Raw genomic sequence first — 18,933 nt, 5'->3', positions numbered from 1 at the left:
GGGGCATGTGGCATCTTCCCAGACCCAGGGTCAAACTTGTGTCTCCTGCATTAGCAGGTGAATTCTTTACCACCGGACCATAAGAGAAGTCTGCCTCTGATTTTATTATGGAAGACAGCTAGTAAATAAAAAATAAATGTATAGTGTATAAAGTCAGTTTTAACTACTCTGGAGAAGAGCAGAGGTGAAGAAGGAGAGTGATGGGGTACATTATTTTCTGCTCAGGTATGTGAGCAGAAGGCAACATGGAGTGAGAGAGTGAACTGGGAGGATATTTGGGGGAAGAGCATCCAGGCAGAGGGAATAGCAGGTGTAAAGCTCTGAGGCGGAAGAGCAATAAGAAAACTCCCATGAAGTGACAAGGAGATTTGGGGGAGCATAGACGTTCTCTTTTTTATTAATTCAGGGGCCTTCATGGGCCATGAAGACTCCCAGTAGCCCCCACATGAACTGTTGGAGTTGCTGTTGTCTATGTTTACTTTATCCCCAGTGGCTCAGCAGTAAAGAATTTGCCTGCAATGCAGTAGGAGCAGGCAGGAGATGAAAGTTTGATCCCTTGGGTCAGGAAGATGCTCTGGAGAAGAAAATGGCAACCCACTCCAGTATTGCCTGGAAAATCCCAATCCATGGGGTTGCAAAAGAGTTAGACACAACTGAGCAACTAAACAACAACAAAGGTTTAGTTTGCATTAGGAAACATTAAAAAGTCTGTTGCAACTTGTTGTTGGCAATGTCACTTTCCAAACATACTCATACAAAACTCATAAAATAATGCACTTTAACATCATATGGTGTGGGCATTAATGACCTTGGCCATCAGTGTAAGAAATCTTCTTCCCAGAGTGTTACGAGCAGTAAACGTCTCTGATCTTAGTCCCAGAGATTCCCATTCCCATAGAAGTGAAGTGGGAGGTGAGTGGGTGTCACCACTATACTCCCCCAGTTCTGCCAAGCCAGGACTGACTTATTTCTGCAGCCAAGGACTTACTTAAAAGATGTAGATGGTGCCAGATTTCTCATTGCAGTGAGTCAAGTTCCCTGTATATTTCACAGTTACAGTGACAGTCCCTTAGGTAGAGACATCTCCCCTGTAAGATGGTTAGATATGCACAGAGCTGAAGATGTGACCAGAAGAGTCTTCAGCTCTTTGTGGTCCTTGACCAAGAAGGAAATTTGGTTGTGAAGTCTTAGCTAAGTTAACCTCCTGATTTTGATGGTGGTCTAAAAAGTTAATCCTCAGACATTGGGGATAGAAGACTCAAAAGAAGATGATTACAACTTATGTATAAGCTGTCACAAACAAATGATGAAAATGATGCTGAGAAAGAAGTTTGTGTTGATGCAGTCTTTTCAGGGGTGCAACAGTTCAAGTTCAATCCAGACAGCTGGGTTTGCTGCCTTTTGACAGAGAAATGCTGAGTGCCTGGAGAGACAGGAAGGAAGATACAGTGGAATCACTGGAAACATCCCAGATGCACCAGGCATGAAAGACCTGGAATAGATTATGGTGCCTAAAGAGGTCACTTACGTAGTCCTGACATCTTCCAAATCTCCCAGGATATGGTGATCACTTTGATTTCTGGGGTATCAGTATTTGAAGGAAGCAACTTCATCAGGCAGCCAATTGTCTAGGGTAGACCTCGGAGAAAGCCCACACCTTGGGATGTCACTGTTTTGCTTCTGTCAGGAAGGAAATGGCAACCCACTCCAGTACTCTTGCCTGGAGGAGCCTGGTAGGCTAGAGTCCATGGGGTCGCAAAGAGTTGGACACAACTGAGCAACTTCACTTCATTTCACTTCACTAACAGATGGATGGGGAAACCATGAAAACAGTGACAGACTTTATTTTTTGGGGTTCCAAAATCACTGCAGATGATGACTGCAGCCACAAAATTAAAAGACGCTTGCTCTTTGGAAGAAAAGCTATGACAAACCTAGACAGCATATTAAAAAGCAGAGACAATACTTTGCCAACAAAGGTGCATATAGTCAAAGCTGTGATTTTTCTAGTAGTCGTGTATGGATGTGAGTTGGACCATACAGAAGGCTGAACTCCAAAGAATTGATGCTTTCAAACTGTGGTGTTGGAGAAGACTCTTGAGAGTCCCTTGGACTACAAAGAGATCAGACCAGTCAATCCTTAAGGAAATCAATCCTGAATATTCATTAGAAGGACTGATGCTGAAGCTGAAGCTCCAATCCTTTGGACACCTGATGGAAAGAGCTGACTCATTAGAAAGCCCCTGATGCTGGGAAAGATTGAAGACAGGAGGAGAAGGGGGCGACAGAGGATGAGAGGGTTGAATGGCACCACTGACTCAGTGGACATGAGTTTGAGCAAGCTCCAGGAGATGATGGAGGACTGGGAAGCCTGGCGTGCTGCAGTCCATGGGGTCACGAAGATTCAGACACGACTGAGCGACTAACATAAATCGCTTGTTTGTCCCCATCTTCCCAAATTTCTGAATCACATTTGTGTTTCTTCTCCAGATAACAAAACCTTGCTTTGTTATCACATTCCAATGCTCTGTCTCTGAGACTCCCCCAATGAAATCAGAGCAAGAAAAGCTGGCATGTATGGGTATTTTCTCATTCGAGTAATCACAGGAAGGAATGCAAACTCTTCCCTTGAACATCTTGGATGTACTGCAAGCAAAGCCATAATGGAAGCCTTGGGACTTCCCTGGTGGTCTAGTGGCTGGGACTCTTTGCTCCCAATGCAGGGGGCCCTGGTTCTATCCCTGGTCGAGGAGCTAGATCTGTCATGTCGCAACTAAGAGTTTGCATGCTTCCAAAACATCCCACGTGCCTCAATGAAGATTGAGTATCTCACGTGCCACAACTAACACCCAGCTCAGCCAAATAAACAAATGTTGTGGTTCAGTTGCTAACTCATGTCCAACTCTGTGACACCATAGACTGCAGCACGCCAGGTTCCCCTGTCCATCACTAACTCCCAGAGCTTACTCAAACTCATGTCCATTGAGTCAGTGATGCCATCCAACCGTCTCATCCTCTGTCACCCTCTTCTCCTCACACCCTCATTTTTTCCCAACACCAGGGTCTTTCCCAATGAGTTTGCTCTTCACATCAGGTGGCCAGAATATTGGAGCTTCAGCTTCAGCGTCAGTCCTTCCAGTGAATATTCAGCTTTGATTTCCTTTAGGATGGACTGGTTTGATCTCCTTGAAGTCCAAGGGACTCTCGAGTCTTCTCCAGCACCACAGTTCAAAAGCATCAATATTTTGGCACTCAAATACATATATTCGAGGACTTTTCTCCAGTAGCAGCGAGTGGGGGCTCCTGCCTAGTGTGGGGTGCGGGCTTCTCATTACGGTGCTTTCTCTTGTGGAGCATGATTTCCTGGGCAAGCGGGTTTCAGTAGTTTCAACTCCCGGGCTCCAAAGCACAAGCTTAATAGCTGTGGTACACAAGCTTAGTTGCTGCAAGGTATGTGGGATCTTTCTGGACCAGGGATCAAACCCATGTCTCCTGGATTGGCATGTGGATTCTTTACCACTGGACCAGCAGTCAAAAGTCCATTCCAGGGCCTTTAGCTGTTAAGTTTCTTTGTTTTTGTAAACCACTTTTCCCTGGAAAATTGAATGAGAGGTTTTACATTTTAAAAGTTTTGATTGCTTTTATTTATTTTTTAGTCTACTTCATTGTTGCTTTTATTCTAAACCCTCATGACCCAGCAGACTCTTTCAACATTGGACAGAGAGTGACCATTTCTCCCTGGCTCTTTGAGAGTTCTGAGTCCTGGAGGCTTATAGGAGGCTTTGATTTGAAAGCTCAACTCTGGGACATGGCCTCTCCAGGGCTTTATGAAGTGATGGGTGCTCTGGCTTTGCTTCACTTTCAAAATGTCCCTGCAGCAGCTGCTATTCTTGCTCTGGAGCATTTGGCTTTAAATATGTTCCCTGTCAAGAGGATTGGCACCCTGCGTTTTTCTCTTTCACCCATTCTTCTGAGTATAAAAGTTTGACTTCTTGCAAACGCAGGGCCCTTTCATGAAGAAATAGATACAACTGACTTTTCTGAGTTAAGGTCTGGCGTCTCTCAAGGGTAGTAGCAGACAGGACTACCCCTGGACTGTCTTGGCCAGTCAGTCCCCCCAGACAGTCCCCAGGACTGGCTTGGCCATGCCAGTGGCTTCAAGGTGTCATGTGCTATGATTGGCATGCGAAGAATAGTTTTAGAGCATCATGGAAAATTAAGTAGTCATGAAGTAGATGCATCCTAGCATTAGGAGCAAAGACTGACCACTTGGCCAGTTGTGTGAACTTGGGCAAGAGCTTCAGCTTCATCTACAGATGGAATTTATTGATATTCTATCTGCCTTATCAGTTTCCCCCTGTGAGGCCTGAATGAGCTAATGCAGGAAACGTGCTTAGCAAATCACAAGTAGCAGCAATTGTTATTAATGTAAAGAGCTCCTGTTATTTCCTCCCTCTGTTTAGACATTCCTTGCTGTAAATTTATTTTCCAACTGGTTTCAGGATCATGTTCCCTTTGGGGGCATCTGACGGTCAAGTTTGAGGGGGAAAAAATGCGTTAAAGGGATGTGGATGAAAATCTGATCAATCTTGATTAAAAATAAAAGCAGACTTTGCCATGTATTCATGTGATGTCCTGCACTAGCAGTGACACTTTGTTAGGGTAGTAGAGTTCATGGAAGTAAGCTAAGTATTGATTAGTAATTTAAATGTCAAAGAATTAAGCCTGCAGTGGAGCAGGCGGTGCAAGCAGTTTTGTTTGGTTGTAAAAATGCCAACATTCCTGAAACAGTGAGCTCATCATCAAATTCCTCTTCCACGCCCACAAAAGAATCTATGCTTGTTTGCTCGATTTTGTTTTGGTTTTCTGGGCAACTAAGAATGAAATAGGGCAGTGATTCTCAAACAAGTTAGAGCATTAAAATCCTCTGGAGGGCTTGTGAAACCCTGAATCTTCGCACCAGAGTTGTTGATTCAGTAAGACGGGGGTGGGGCCTGAGAGTTTGCATTTCTACTAAGTTCCCAGGCAAGGCTGATGCTGCTGATCCAGGAACTGCACTTTGAGAACCATTAATATGGAATGTCCTGAGGCCTTACAAAGTGGTGGAGACCTCAGGGCGATTTATTCACCAGGAAGTGGGTTCAAATTCAGGGGCTGTCTTTAGTAGCAGAGAGCAGAGTTAAGTCAAGCAAATAATCTCTCTGAGATCCAGTTTCTTCTGTTTTTAAATGGAAATGATACAGCCTTCCCCCTCCCCCTTGTTAGGGTCATCAGAAAACTTAAAGATGTCTGTGAAGAACTTTGTTCCTTGCCTCACATGCATTAATTTAAGAGTCCATTAATTTCTTTTACTTCAAGCTATTTTTTCATAAGTCATGTATTTATTTCTGAGTGTTTGGGGCCAGAAAGTCTGTCGGGTGAATATACTGTTCATTTAAATGACTGAAGCAGTTTGAAAGATTTCAGTAAGGTTCCATTTCAGAATTCCCATGTCATTTTTCACACTGGTGTGTGTGTGTGTGTGTGTGTGTGTGTGTAGTTTTTTCCTTTTAATTAAATTAGTTTCTTCCCATTAAATTCTTATAGAGTAGCAAGTTGAATAATGGATTGGGAATTTCATCCTTCTCTAGTTTGTGCATTGGAATTTCAGCATATTTTCATGTGTTGGTAGCAGAGGGCAGTGAAAAGGTCACAGCTGGAATGAAAACCCTGAGTTTTCATAATTCATGGACAATTAGAGTCTGACTGAACTTTGTCTTTTTATTCAAAAGCAACCATGTGAGTATCTCCCTGAACAGAAGCACCAGTTGCTGTTCAGTCGATCTGTCGTGTCCGACTCTTTGTGACCCCATGGACTGCAGCACGCCAGGCTTCCCTGTCCTTCACCATCTCCCGGAGCTTGCTCAAACTCATGTCCACTGAGTCATGATGCCATCCAACCATCTCATCCTCTGTCGTCCCCTTCTCCTCCTGCCTTCAGTCTCTCCCAGCATCAGGGGGGTGTGTTAAGTTTTTTGAGACAGAGAGCTGTTCCTTAAATGACGTATTGTTGACAGTTCACACAGTCCTTGGCAGGTACAAAGTGTTGCATCACTGTGACCTCTTCTAAGATCAAGGTGAAGAATGTTATCTTTAAGGAGTTGTCATGTTGGTATTGGGAGAATGTTGCTCTTTATGGCTGAGCAGGTATTCCTGCCAATGGGCAAGGCCTGTTCTATGCATAATGAATTTACACAGTGCACAGTGTTGGGGAGACAGGAGGCCAAAGGGCAGAGAAATTTTTATGTGTAAATTTTACTTGTCTTGCCATAAAATGTGAATTTTATTTCACAGAAGAATCAGCCCAGGTGGTGCAAAGACTGCATTTTAAGACAGACAAGGCAAGGGCTGCAACGGTCAAGACAGATTTCGGATTCAGACTCTGCTGCTTAACTAGCTATGTGGACTTGAGCACATTCTCCAGTCTTCTTTCCCCCCACCTCTATTTGGCTGTTTCTTTTTTAATTTATTTTTTAAATTAATCTTTATTGGAGTATGGTTGCTTTACAATGTTGTGTGACTTTCTCCTGTATAGCAAAGTGAAACAGCCATACATAAACGTGAAAAGCGAGAGTGTTAGTTGCTCGGTCGTGTCCGACTTTTTTCGACCTCGTGGACTGTAGCCAGCCAGGCTCCTCTGTCCATGAAATTCTCCAGAATACTGGAGTGGGCTGCCATTCCCTTCTCCAGGGGATCTTCCCGACCTGGAGATCGAACCCGTGTCTCCTGCATTGCAGGCAGGCTTTCTGAGCCACCAGGGATGGCCCATACATATACATATATCCCCTCTTTTCTGGATTTCCTTCCCATTTATTAATAGGTCACCACAGAGCATTGAACAGAGTTCCCTGAGCTATACAGTAGGTTCTCATTACCTCCACTTTCTTAATTCTTGGTCTCTCGTATGTGACATGGGTCATTCTTATTCATTGGGGCCATTAGACAGATTATATAGTTCATGGATTTTAAAAATATCTGGCATAGTGCCAGTCACAAAGCCCTCAAAAGCTCCAGAGTTGTGATGGTTCTCCTAAAATGCCACACAGGAAAGGTGGACAGAGAAGATAGACACAAAAGTTCACAAACGACTAAAACTGAAATGAAGTCAACTGGCTGTGTGTTAATCCGTAAAATATATATGAAGTCTTGAAGAAAGAGAATTCTCCAAAGATTATGTTGAAGGGACCGATTCCTTACAGGTGGTGTAGATCGGGAACATTTGCAACTAGTTTCTAACTTAGTATAATCACTTTCAAAAAATTTTTATTTATTTATTTATTTGACTGCCCTGGGTCTTCATTGCCACGCGGGCTTTCTCTAGTTGCAGTGCTCGGACTTCTCATTGCACTGGCTTCCGCTGTTGTGGAACACAGGCTCTAGGCCCACAGACTTCAATAATTACAGCTCATCGGCTCTAGAATGCAAGATCAGTGCGTGTGGCCCATGGGTTTATTTGCTCCATAGCCTGTGGAATTTTTCCGGATCAGGATCCAATCTGTGTCCCCTGCATTGGCTGGCAGATTCTTATCCTCTATACCAGCAGGGAAATCCTGTACTTACTTTTTTAGTATCAAAACTCTATTTTGGACACCTTAAGGTAAAATGATGTTGGATTGTGTTAAAACAAATTATTCAGTCAAATCTATTGAATCAGCGGACTATCATTTTTTACTGTCAGTACATCAATTTTCCATTCACTTTCACATGACAAGATAATGTCCTTTTCATGAAAATACTAAACACTTCAGGAGATCCTAAATGAGGCCATCGTAACACAAGACAGCAGAGCCAGTATTATTCAGTAATAGGATGGGAAGATCAGTTTAGAAAGAAAGCAGCATTATTATAGACAGATTTTTATTATAGACAGATTTTTATTCAGAGATTTAAGAAATGCCATGGAAGTGCATGTTTACGTGGATTTTTCTCAATTTCTCTTAAGCAGTTTTAAGAAATTTTATTCCTTCTGTAGAATAGTCTTTCCCAGCTTACTGACAAATTTTTAAATTATGTGCTTGAAATTAGTATTATGGCATGTTTTCATTTCCACGCTGTTCCTGAAGACCTCTGTCGGTGGAGCCTTCAGAAGAGAATTTATTCGCCACAATTGTACTTCCATTAAACAAAGCTTAAGAACAGACAGTCCTAATGGGGTTTTCATTTATGGATCCTTTGGGTAGGGTTCCCCAGGGAAGATGGTCAACATTAATTAAAACATCTTGAGGCCTGTGAGCCACAATTACTTCTATGTGAGATGCAGTGAAGAGCTTTGAATGATCCCATGAAAACAGAGGATGCAGGAAATTGCTGCTTTCTCATCACTTTCATGAAGATGCAGCTTTTAAGCAAATACTCTTCAGAGTTACCACAGTTGACATAATTCATTGCTCTAGGGAACAAATGTTTTATATTTTCAATTTGTTACACAGAAAAGGAGAGGCCTTTTATATGGGGTAGTTGTCATGTTGCCTGCATATCTAAGACAGGAGAGTCTTGAACCACCCCTGAAGTGATAACAGGGTGTGCAAATTATGGGTTTGTTATGTGTTTCCAGTAGGCATATGGGAATATGCATATGTAATATAAGTAAAGATGTCACTTTGAACTAGTGGGACTGTTGGTTATTTCTTTCTAGGTTGGGAAGCGAGGGACAATAAGAGATTATCCTGGCTTTAATCCATCAGTGGATGCTGAAGCGATTCGTAAGGCCATCAGAGGAATTGGTGAGTAATGTTTTACAATTTCTTTCTTACTGTTGAAGCAGATCAGGAATTAAAGCTAAAAGTGCATAGGTTCAGGTTGCCCAAGTTGCTTTTTTTTTACTTAATTAGAGAAATTGTAAGGCACTTCAAAAAATTGTGAAGAGGAAAAGTATAGGGAACCTAGTCTGTATGTGTGTGTGTGTGTGTGTGTGTGTATTTTTTTTTTTTCCATGACAATCATATGAGGTGGAGACTTTTATTTTCTTTAGTTTACAGATGGGGGAACTGCAGCTCAGAGGTGTTGAGACATTTTCCTAGGGTCGTACATGAGTGGCAGAGCTGGGATTCAAACCCATGATTGAAATATCAGGTTTCTTCCAGTGTACCTTGCTTTCACGACACCAGGAGAGTGTCAGTGGGGATAGGCAAGACCTTTAAGAGGTATTTAAATTTTTATTTATTTATTTTTATCTATGGCTGTGCTGGATCTTCACTGCTGCGCACTGGCTCTCTCTAGTTCTGGCCAACCAGGGCTACTGTCCAGTTGCGGTGGGAGGGCTTCTCATTACAGTGGCTTCTCTTGTTGTGGAGCACGGGCTCTAGGGCACATGGGCATTAGTAGTTTTGGGGCATGTTTCCCTACGGCATGTGGGATCTTCCCAAACCAAGGATCGAACCAGTGACCCTGGCATTGCAAGGTGGATTCTTCACCACTGGACCAGCAGGGAAGCCCAGGAACCCAGTTTTATCCAATCTTAATATTTGCCGTGTTTCAGTTCAGTTCAGTCGCTCAGTCGTGTCTGACTCTTTGCGACCCCATGAACCGCAGCACACCAGGCCTCCCTGTCCATCACCAACTCCCGGGGTTTACCCAAACTCATGTCCATTGAGGCCATCCAACCACCTCATCCTCTGTCGTCCCCTTCTCCTCCTGCCTTCAATCTTTCCTAACATCAGGGTCTTTTCAAATGAGTCAGCTCTTTGCATCAGGTAGCCAAAATATTGGAGTTTTAGCTTCAACATCAGTCCTTCCAATGAACACCCAGGACTGATTTCCTTTTTAGGATGGACTGGTTGGATCTCTTTGCAGTCCAAGGGATTTTCAAGAGTCTTCTCCAACACGACAGTTCAAAAGCATCAATTCTGTGCTCAGCTTTCTTTATAGTCCAACTCTCACAACCATACATGACTACTGGAAAAACCATGCTTATTTACTACTATACACTACCATGGGCTTCCCGGGTGGTGCTAGTGGTGAAGAATCAGCCTGCCAATGTGGGACATGACTGAGCAACTAACACTTTCACTTCCAAACACTGCCATGGCCATCACTGCTGTCAACATTCATCATCATTTTCACCATGAATCATTACAGATACCGTCCCTTCCGATTCTGTCTGGATTCATTCCCACCCTATTCTCTAGAGATAAACAGCATTCTAAATTAGAAATATATTTCCATGAAACGTTTAATTCTGTACTCTGTATGTATGTACATATTGTTTTGCATGGACTCAACAGTATAAATTGAAATCCTACTGTAGGTATCCTTCTGCAACTTGTTTTTTATCCCTTAACATTATGTTTTTGAGATTTATCCATGTTGATATGTTTAGCTCTAGTTCATTAATTTTAACTGCAGAGTAATCTATTGAATTACTATGTCGTAAGATGGAAATAGTGATGGAACTTTTAAATTGCCTACAATTCTTTTCTATTACAGTATAAAAGTACTGCACTGAATAGTTGTGCTTATGTCTTTTGTGAATGTTTGCTAGCATCTCTCTAGAATATAAATTTACTAGAAATTTTGCCAAACTGCTCTCTCAAATGAATTTACAAATTAGCATTCCTACCAGCAATATGGCTTCCCAGGTGGCACAGCAGTAAGGAATCCGCCTGCTAATGCAAGAGACATGGGTTCCATCCCTGGGTCAGGAAGATCCCCTGGAGAAGGAAATGGCAACCCACTCCAGTTATCTTGCCTGGAAAATCCCATCGACAGAGTATCCTGGTGGGCTACAGTTCATGGGGTCACAAAGAGTCAGACACAGCTGAGTGATTGAGCGCATACAGCACCGGCAATGTATAAGACTTCTTCTTGCTCAGTATTCTCATCCCTACTTGCTACGGTCATCCAATAGAGTGGGCCTAAAATTGTACCTCATGCTATTTCCTTCCTCTTCCCCATCCCTCATTATTGATGCAGTTAAGCATCCTTTCTTGTTTATTGGCTTCCTTTCCCATGAATTACTCCTCCATACTTTTTATCCATTTTTCAGTTGGGTTGTGTTCTTTGGCTTGGCCAGAAAAAAATATTTAATTTTTTTTTTAAATAAATTCTGGGTATGAAACATTTTTTTAATTACAAGCTATAAAAATATCTTTTTTCAGAATGTGATTTCCTTTTCACATTGCCTACAGTAACTTTAATCAAATAAAAGTTTTAAATTTTAGTGAAATTAACTTTACCAATATTTTTTTGTAATAACTTATACTTACTGTGTCTTTTCTGTGGTGAGCACGTAAAGATACCTTGCTGTATTTTCTCCCCCAGATTTTACATTCTTATTTTTCACATTGAGATCTTTAATCTGCCTGGAATTAATGTTTGTGAATGCCATTTAAATCTAATTTGATTTTATGTGGCTATGCAATTGTCCCAGTGCAATCGATTGAAGCATTCATCTTTCCCCAATGATTTGTAATGCCACCACTGTCTCATAAGCTTTGCTATTTTTCTGCTCTCTGTTACATTCCATTGGTCTGTTTGCCTCTCCGTGTCTCTATACAACATTGTCACAACTACTATTATTATTTTATAGTGACACTAGTGTCTAGTAAGGCAGGAGTTTTTCTTCTTGGCTCTTTGCCCTCTTCTATAAATTTTAGGGTCAGTTTGTCAAGTTTCATGAATTATACTATTAAGATTTTATATCAGTTTAATATTATTGTATTTCTGCCTGTTTAGGGGGTTTTTTTTTTTTTCTATTTTTAAAGGAAAGTTATTTCTTTATCTACCTCTTTGTTTCCCTATTTACACACAGTGTCGAATAGATTTTTCCATGAGGCTGTTGTCAAACTGAATGAATTAATGGTCTTTAAATTCTCTCTGTTGTCTTTCTTCCTTTCCATTAAGTTTCTTCACAGATTTGCAGTCCCACTCTGAGGAGACTTTCGTTTGTAAGCACCACTCCCAACACCAAAACCAGGTGTCAAGGTGGCATTTGCCTTAGGGACGTGTGAGACCCAGCCTCTGAACCATGAGGCATCTTGGTTTAATTTCTGGTCTTGAGCATTTGCAGAAATAAGAGAGGAGAAATTGCCTGATGTACAACCTACATGTGATTGTGGGTGGTTAGTTCTATCTGGAATCTAGGGGCATAAGGTATAGAGATGCAGAGAAGGGGTTGGGAAATTAGAACAAAGATGTGAGGCAAAAGCTGGTGCTGGAGGTTTAGTCGCTAAGTCATGTCTGACTCTTGCGACCCTATGGACGGAGGAGCCTGGCAGGCTGCAGTCCATGGGATTCTCCAGGCAAGAACACTCAAGTGGGTTGCCATTTCCTTCTCCAGGGGATCTTCCCGACCCAGGAATCAAACCCAGGTCTCCTGCATTGTAGGCAGATTCATTACCAACTAAGCTACAAGGGAAGCCCAAGCTAGGTCCTAAGAAACTGGTACACAAGCTGAGGAGCTTAAGCTTCATCCTGAAGATTACAGAGAATCTTTAGGATTTCTATCAAGGAACTGACATGATCTGATGTGTTTAAAAAAGTTACTTAGGCAGAACTATACAGTGTGAATTATAATGGGATCAAGTTAGGAGACTATTGAAGTTTCCAGGTAAAATATGATGAATGCGCAGTAGCCTAAAAGAGGACAAATTCAAGACATTCAGATGATTGCTACAACGTAAAGAGGAGGGAAAAGAAAGGAGTATAGGATGGCTGGAGAATCTTTGCTTGGATGACTGTATCTATAGTGGTATCATTGACTAGGGAACATCGAATGAAAGACAAGTTAGAGGAAATAGAATAGAATGCATAGAATAGAATAAAATCCAGTGGAATGAATCCAAATGGAATCCAAATAGAATGAATGCATTCTGGAGCAGCTGAGTTTGAGATACTTGTAGTTAGAGGTGTTCAGTCATGCACCAGTCCAGATGCCATGACAGGTCCGAGTTGATAATCGGATTCACAGAGCACAACGAGGATTTAATCTAACTCTGTTTCCTTAACTATACAGAAGAATAGAAGACCAGAGATCCGCTGGGGCAGCATCTTTCACTGGGAGGCCCAGCAGCTAGTCAAATACAGTTCCTTTTGCCCCATCATTCATGTAGAGTGTGCACCACTGCCATGGATGAATGGAACCAAGGCGTGTGTGGATCACTCAACATGGGGAAGATGAGCCTAGAGTTCCAGCTGACCTTTATACAATTAGAGTCAACTCACAGCCTCCAACCCAGGGGGAGTCCTCTACCACAAAGGAGTAGGCACAACTTCCAACAATATCTTAATACTGTAATTACTAAGAAAATGGTGACGTAGAGGTCATTTTCATGCAGGCACGCATCAACCCTTTCAGTTCAGTTCATTCGCTCAGTCGTGTCTGATTCCGCGACTCCATGGACTTCAGCAAGCCAGGCTGCCCTGTCCATCACCAACTCCCAGAGCCTACTCAAACTCATGTCCATCGAGTCGGTGATGCCATCCAACCATCTCATCCTCTGTTGTCCCCTTCTCCTCCCGCCTTCAATCTTTCCCAGCATCAGGGTCTTTTCCAGTGAGTCAGTTCTTCGCATGATGGGGCCAAAGTATTGGAGTTTCAGCTTCAGCATCAGTCCTTCCAAAGAATATTCAGGACTGATTTCCTTTAGGATGGACTGGTTGGATCTCCTTGCAGTCCATGGGACTTTCAAGAGTCTTCTCCAACACCACAGTTCAAACGCATCAGTTCTTGGGTGCTCAGCTTTCTTTATAGTTCAACTCTCACACCCATACATGACTACTGGAAAAACCAAAGCTTTGACTAAACAGACCTTTGTTGGCAAAGTAATGTCTCTGCTTTTTAATATGCTATCTAGGTTGATCATAACTTTTCTTCCAAGGAGCAAGCGTCTTTTAATTTCATGGCTGCAGTCACCATCTGCAGTGATTTTGGAGCCCAGAAAAATAAAGTCTGTCACTGTTTCCACTGTTTTCCCATCTATTTGCCATGAAGTAATGGGACCAGATGCCATGATCTTAGTTTTCTAAATGTTGAGTTTTAAGCCAACTTTTTCACTCTCCTCTTTCACTTTCATCAAGAGGCTCTTAAGTTCTTCTTCACTGTCTGCCATAAGTGTGGTGTCATCTGCATATCTGAAGTTATTGATATTTCTGCCAACAATGTTGATTCCAGCTTGTGCTTCTCCAGTCCAGCATTTCTCATGATGTACTCTGCATATAAGTTAAATAAGCCGGGTGACAATATACAGCCTTGATGTACTCCTTTTCCTATTTGGAACCAGTCTCTTGTTCCATGTCCAGTTGTAGCTGTTGCTTCTTGACCTGCATACAAATTTCTCAGGAGGCAGATCAGGTGGTCTGGTGTTCCCATCTCTTTCAGAATTTTCCAGTTTGTTGTGATCCACACAGTCAAAGGCTTTGGTATAGTCAATAAAGCAGAAGTAGATGTTTTTCTGGAACTCTCGCTTTTTCAATGGTCCAGCGGATGTTAGCAATTTGATCTCTGGATCCTCTGTCTTTTCTAAATCCAGCTTGAACATCAGCCCTTTACTTGTACTTAAAACAGGTGGTTAAGTATATGGGTCTGAAATGCCTGAAACATGTATGGACCAGTGGACATAGAAATACATGTTTTGGGTTGAAAGATTAGGATTAAGGTTCAAATTCTTGCTGTGCCACTTAAAAGCTGCATGACTTTGGCAAATGAGGTGAGTTCTCTAAATGTTTACATCTTTATCTTTAGAGCAGTTTAATCATACCTACTGTCCTGGGCAGTATTAACTGTGACAATAAATAAAAGACGCCTAGTGTGTGCTAGGTTCTCAATTAGCATCAGTTCCTTTTTTCTAGAGAAAAAAATGACTTCATGTACCAAATATGGAGATAAGAGAAAGATAGAAGGTGAAATGACAGTAACTGAACCTCACAAGGTTGAAAAAAACCTACTTCAAAAGCGGCATGATCCTTGTGCTTTTTTTCTCTGTCTGATGTATGGATAGGAATATTTGAGTCATGATGGCTTTCTTCCCCTAAAACTATCCAAATAAAGTTAATTTTCTTTCCTCAAAGGCAGGGAATCAAAGAAATAAAGATGCCAACCTGATAAGACCTAGAAATTAGAAATTAAAATGCCTTCCTCTCTGCATCTGTTTCAGATAGTTAATCATCTTTCTTTTGTTCATGACAGATGCATTAAGCATATTTGGGTTGATGGTGAATACAGTTATTTTCGTCTCATTTAGGGACCGATGAGAAAACACTGATCAGCATTCTGACTGAGAGGACGAATGCACAACGGCAGCTGATTGCTAAGGAATATCAAGCAATATGTGGAAAGGTATGGTTCCCTAACAGGCAGTAATGAGCTAATCACTGATGGATCAGGGCTGCTCCCACGTGATGATACCCCCAGATCTTTTATTGCAGGCCAAGTGTAACAGAAAGTGCCCAGTATATCCAGTCAATAGCCTGGAATAGATGTGGTTTTGCCCTTAACTGTCTGAATGGCCTTGGACGTGTTATTTGACCTTTCTGGACCTCAGTTACCTTCACCATTGAATAAGGAGGGTTGCCTTGGATCTGTGGCTCTAAATCAAGGATGATTTTGCTCCCCAGTGGCTATTTGACGGCATCTCCAAACATGCTGATTGCCACAAATGGTGGGAGAGGGATGTGCTGGTACCTCATGGGACAAGATCAGAGATGCTGCTCAGCATCCTTCAATGTGCAAGACGGTCCCCACAACCAAGAATCATCTGATCAGTTATCTGATAAGTCCTGTCTTAGGTGATCTTCAGTTTCTCTTTCAGCTTTAATATATTTATGTTATTATATATTTTTTAATTCATTCAGTGAATGAAAACTTACTAAACACCAGAAGTTATATAAGAACTCTTCAGGAGCATTTTGTGTGTCTTTTCCGCCTAGTTTTTTGAGTGTTGAGTTTTAGGCCCGCTTTTTCACTCTCCTCTTTCACCTTCGTCAAGAGGCTCTTTAGTTCCTATTCCCATTATGCCATTAGTGTGGTATCATCTGCATATCTGAGGTTATTGATATTTTTCACAGCAATGTTGATTCCAGCTTGTGCTTCACCCAGCCTTTCATTTTGCATGATATACTCTGTATAGACTTTAAATAAGCAGGGTGACAATATACAGGCTTGACGTACTCCTTTCCCAAGTTTGGAACCAGTCCATTGTTCCATTGCAGTTCTAACTGTTGCTTCTTGAGCTGCATACAGGTTTCTCAGGAGGCAGGTTAGGTAGTCTGATATTCCCATCTCTTTAAGGATTTTCCAGTTTGTTGTGATCCACACAGTCAAAGGCTTTAGCTTCATTTAGTCAATGAAGCAGAAGTAGATGGCTTTTGGAATTGCCTTGCTTTTTCTATGATCTCTTTAAGAAAATTAGCAGTGACCACAGGACTGGAAAAGATCCTCTCCTTTCCAATTCATATCATATTTGGCAATTTGATCTCTGGTTCCTCTGCCATTTCTAAATCCAGCTTGTACATCTGGACATTCTCGGTTCACATATTGTTGAAGCCTAGCTTGAAGGATTTTGAGCATTACCTTGCTAGCATGTGAAATGAGCATAGTTGTGTGGTAGTTTGAACATTCTTTGGCATTGCTTTTCTTTGGAATTGGAATGAAAACTGACCTTTTCCAGTCCTGTGGCCACTGCTGAGTTTCCCAAATTTGCTGGCATTTTGAATGCAGCACTTTCACAGCATTATCTTTTCAGACTTGAAATAAGTTAGCTGGAATTCCATCACCTCCACTAGCTTTGATCGTGGTAATGTTTCTTAAGGTCCACTTGACTTCACACACCAGGGTGTCTGGCTCTAGGTGAGTGACCACATTATCGTGGTTATCTGGGTCATTTTGTATAGTTCTCCCATGTATTCTTGCTACCTCTTCTTAATCTCTTCTGCTTCTGTTAGGTCCTTGCCATTTCTGTCCTTTATCATGCCCATCTTTGCATGAAGTGTTCCTTTGGTATATCTTATTTTCTTGAAGAGATCTCTAGTATTTCCCATTCTATTGTTTTCCTCTATTTCTTTGGATTGGTCAGTTAAGAAGACTTTCTTATCTCTCCTTGCTATTCTCTGGAACTCTGCATTCAGTTGGGTGTATCTTTCCTTTTTTCCTTTGCCTTTTGCAAAGGAGAATTTGTAACCTAATTTTTATTTTTAAAAGATTATTTTAGCTGCCTGGCTAATGAACTGGTAAGGGCAAGAGCAGAAACACAAACCAGTCAGGCTATCAGATCCAGAATCAAGAGTGTGTGGTGACCATCCCCAGGCCGCTGAGGCATCACCCAGCAGCGTTCTCCCAGCCCACAGCTCCGTTAGGCCACCCTTCTCTCTGTTTCCTCCATGCACTCAGTTACTCACTTGTGTCCGACTCTTTGTGACCCCACAGACTGTAGCCCACTAGGTTCCTCCGTCCGCGGGATTTTCCCAGCAGAAGTACTGGAGTGGGTTGCCCTTTCTTCCTTCAGGGGATCTTCCCCACCCGGGGATTGCAACTGCATCTCCTGTAGTGAAGGCAGTTTCTTTGCTCCTGAGCCACTGAGGAAGTGCTGCGTTCCCTTTATCAGATATTTAATATATTACTTTGGAATTTTACCTTTGACTCTTTCTGTTTTTCCCTTTAGGGTACAGTGTCCTAGGGGTAAGGATTGTGTCTAACTCATCATTAAGTGCCTACCACAGAGCAGGTACCCAGTAAACACTTGTCAAATTAAAAAAATTGCCAAGCTTCTGGCCAAGGCAACATACTCATGTACAGGGAAGGTGAACGATCCATTGGCCTTTCAGGATTTCCAAAACATGGAGGAAGGATAGAGGGGAAGGGTGACAACCGTGTCTTACGGTGGGGCAAAAGGAGAGCCTGTGAAGTAAGATCCGGGTTGAGGACAGACGGGTTTGAGTTTAGCTGTTGAAGAGGAAACCCCCCACGATGACTACAGTGGCTCCATCCCATTTGTTTTGGCAGGAGCCTACCCTCACTGGGCCCCCAGTGTCACGGAGGATGTTGGTCTGCACCCACATTGTCATAGCAGTGTGGTGGGCTTTCAGCCTCTTGTTTCAAGGCTGGAGCTCATCAAGAGCAGGAAAAATAATTATTCAGTAATACTCCTTTGGCTACTAAAAATAGAAACCATATTACTTGCCTTCAAGCAAGGGAGATGAATCAGACTTAGGTAACATGTGAAAACACTGCTGAAAGAGAGTATCAATAAATGAGGTTCCCCTGTTGCCACATTTCTACTTTCCCCTGCTCTTGTTGCCAGAAAATCACTTTGGATGCCTCCTCATCCCACACTCTGAGCAGAGGCAAACGACCACGTGCTGTCTTCCCTCATCTTCTCCCCTTGAAGCTGTTTGGCAGACACTGAGAGGCCAGGCAGAGTGGAGCACCTCCTGTTAAAACTGGGTGTGAATTACGGGGCTCCTCTCCCATCACCTTCCCACTGAGAGCATCAGGGACCTGGGAAACTTATTTTAATAGTTCGTATCTGCGCCCCTCACAGGACCTCCTCCCTGCCTTCCCTGCAGGAAACCATCTATAAAACAACGTTTTGGAAACAATCATAAAATGCAGATTAATAGCCATAGAAGTATTTTCATCATTTCTGTTTATCTCCTGTGGATGCACATGTTTTTTGTCTGAATTCATACATTCATGTTCATCTGTTACTAGATGACTTTGGAGGAAGAGAAAGAAGTAGTTCATGATTTTCTCTTTCTTTTAATTTCAGGAACTGAAAGATGACTTGAAGGGTGATCTCTCTGGCCACTTCAAGGGTCTCATGGTAGCCCTGGTGACCCCACCGGCTGTGTTCGATGCAAAACAGCTGAAGAAATCCATGAAGGTATGAGCCATCCTCAGGCCGTTTCTGCCTCGGATTTGATGATCAGAAAGGGTGTCTTTCTTCCAGTGCACACTTGAGC

General features: G+C 42.3%; 1 protein-coding gene across 2 annotated transcripts in view; it reads left to right on the top strand.

The window, feature by feature from the left end:
• ANXA3 (annexin A3) overlaps positions 1–18,933 on the top strand; it is a 69,048-nt gene that overhangs the window by 16,245 nt on the left and 33,870 nt on the right. The window contains exons 3-5 of one of the 2 annotated variants that reach the window (XM_020904307.2): positions 8,675–8,762; positions 15,219–15,313; positions 18,741–18,854. In XM_020904307.2, coding sequence (XP_020759966.1) covers positions 8,675–8,762; positions 15,219–15,313; positions 18,741–18,854 — 297 coding nt within the window. The remainder of the gene's footprint in view (positions 1–8,674; positions 8,763–15,218; positions 15,314–18,740; positions 18,855–18,933) is intronic. The other variant, XM_070458256.1, reaches the window with a different exon arrangement.

This window comes from Odocoileus virginianus, chromosome 29, assembly GCF_023699985.2.
Source record: "Odocoileus virginianus isolate 20LAN1187 ecotype Illinois chromosome 29, Ovbor_1.2, whole genome shotgun sequence".
In the NCBI taxonomy this organism is placed as follows: domain Eukaryota; kingdom Metazoa; phylum Chordata; class Mammalia; order Artiodactyla; family Cervidae; genus Odocoileus; species Odocoileus virginianus.
This window is presented reverse-complemented; position numbering and strand designations above follow the sequence as displayed.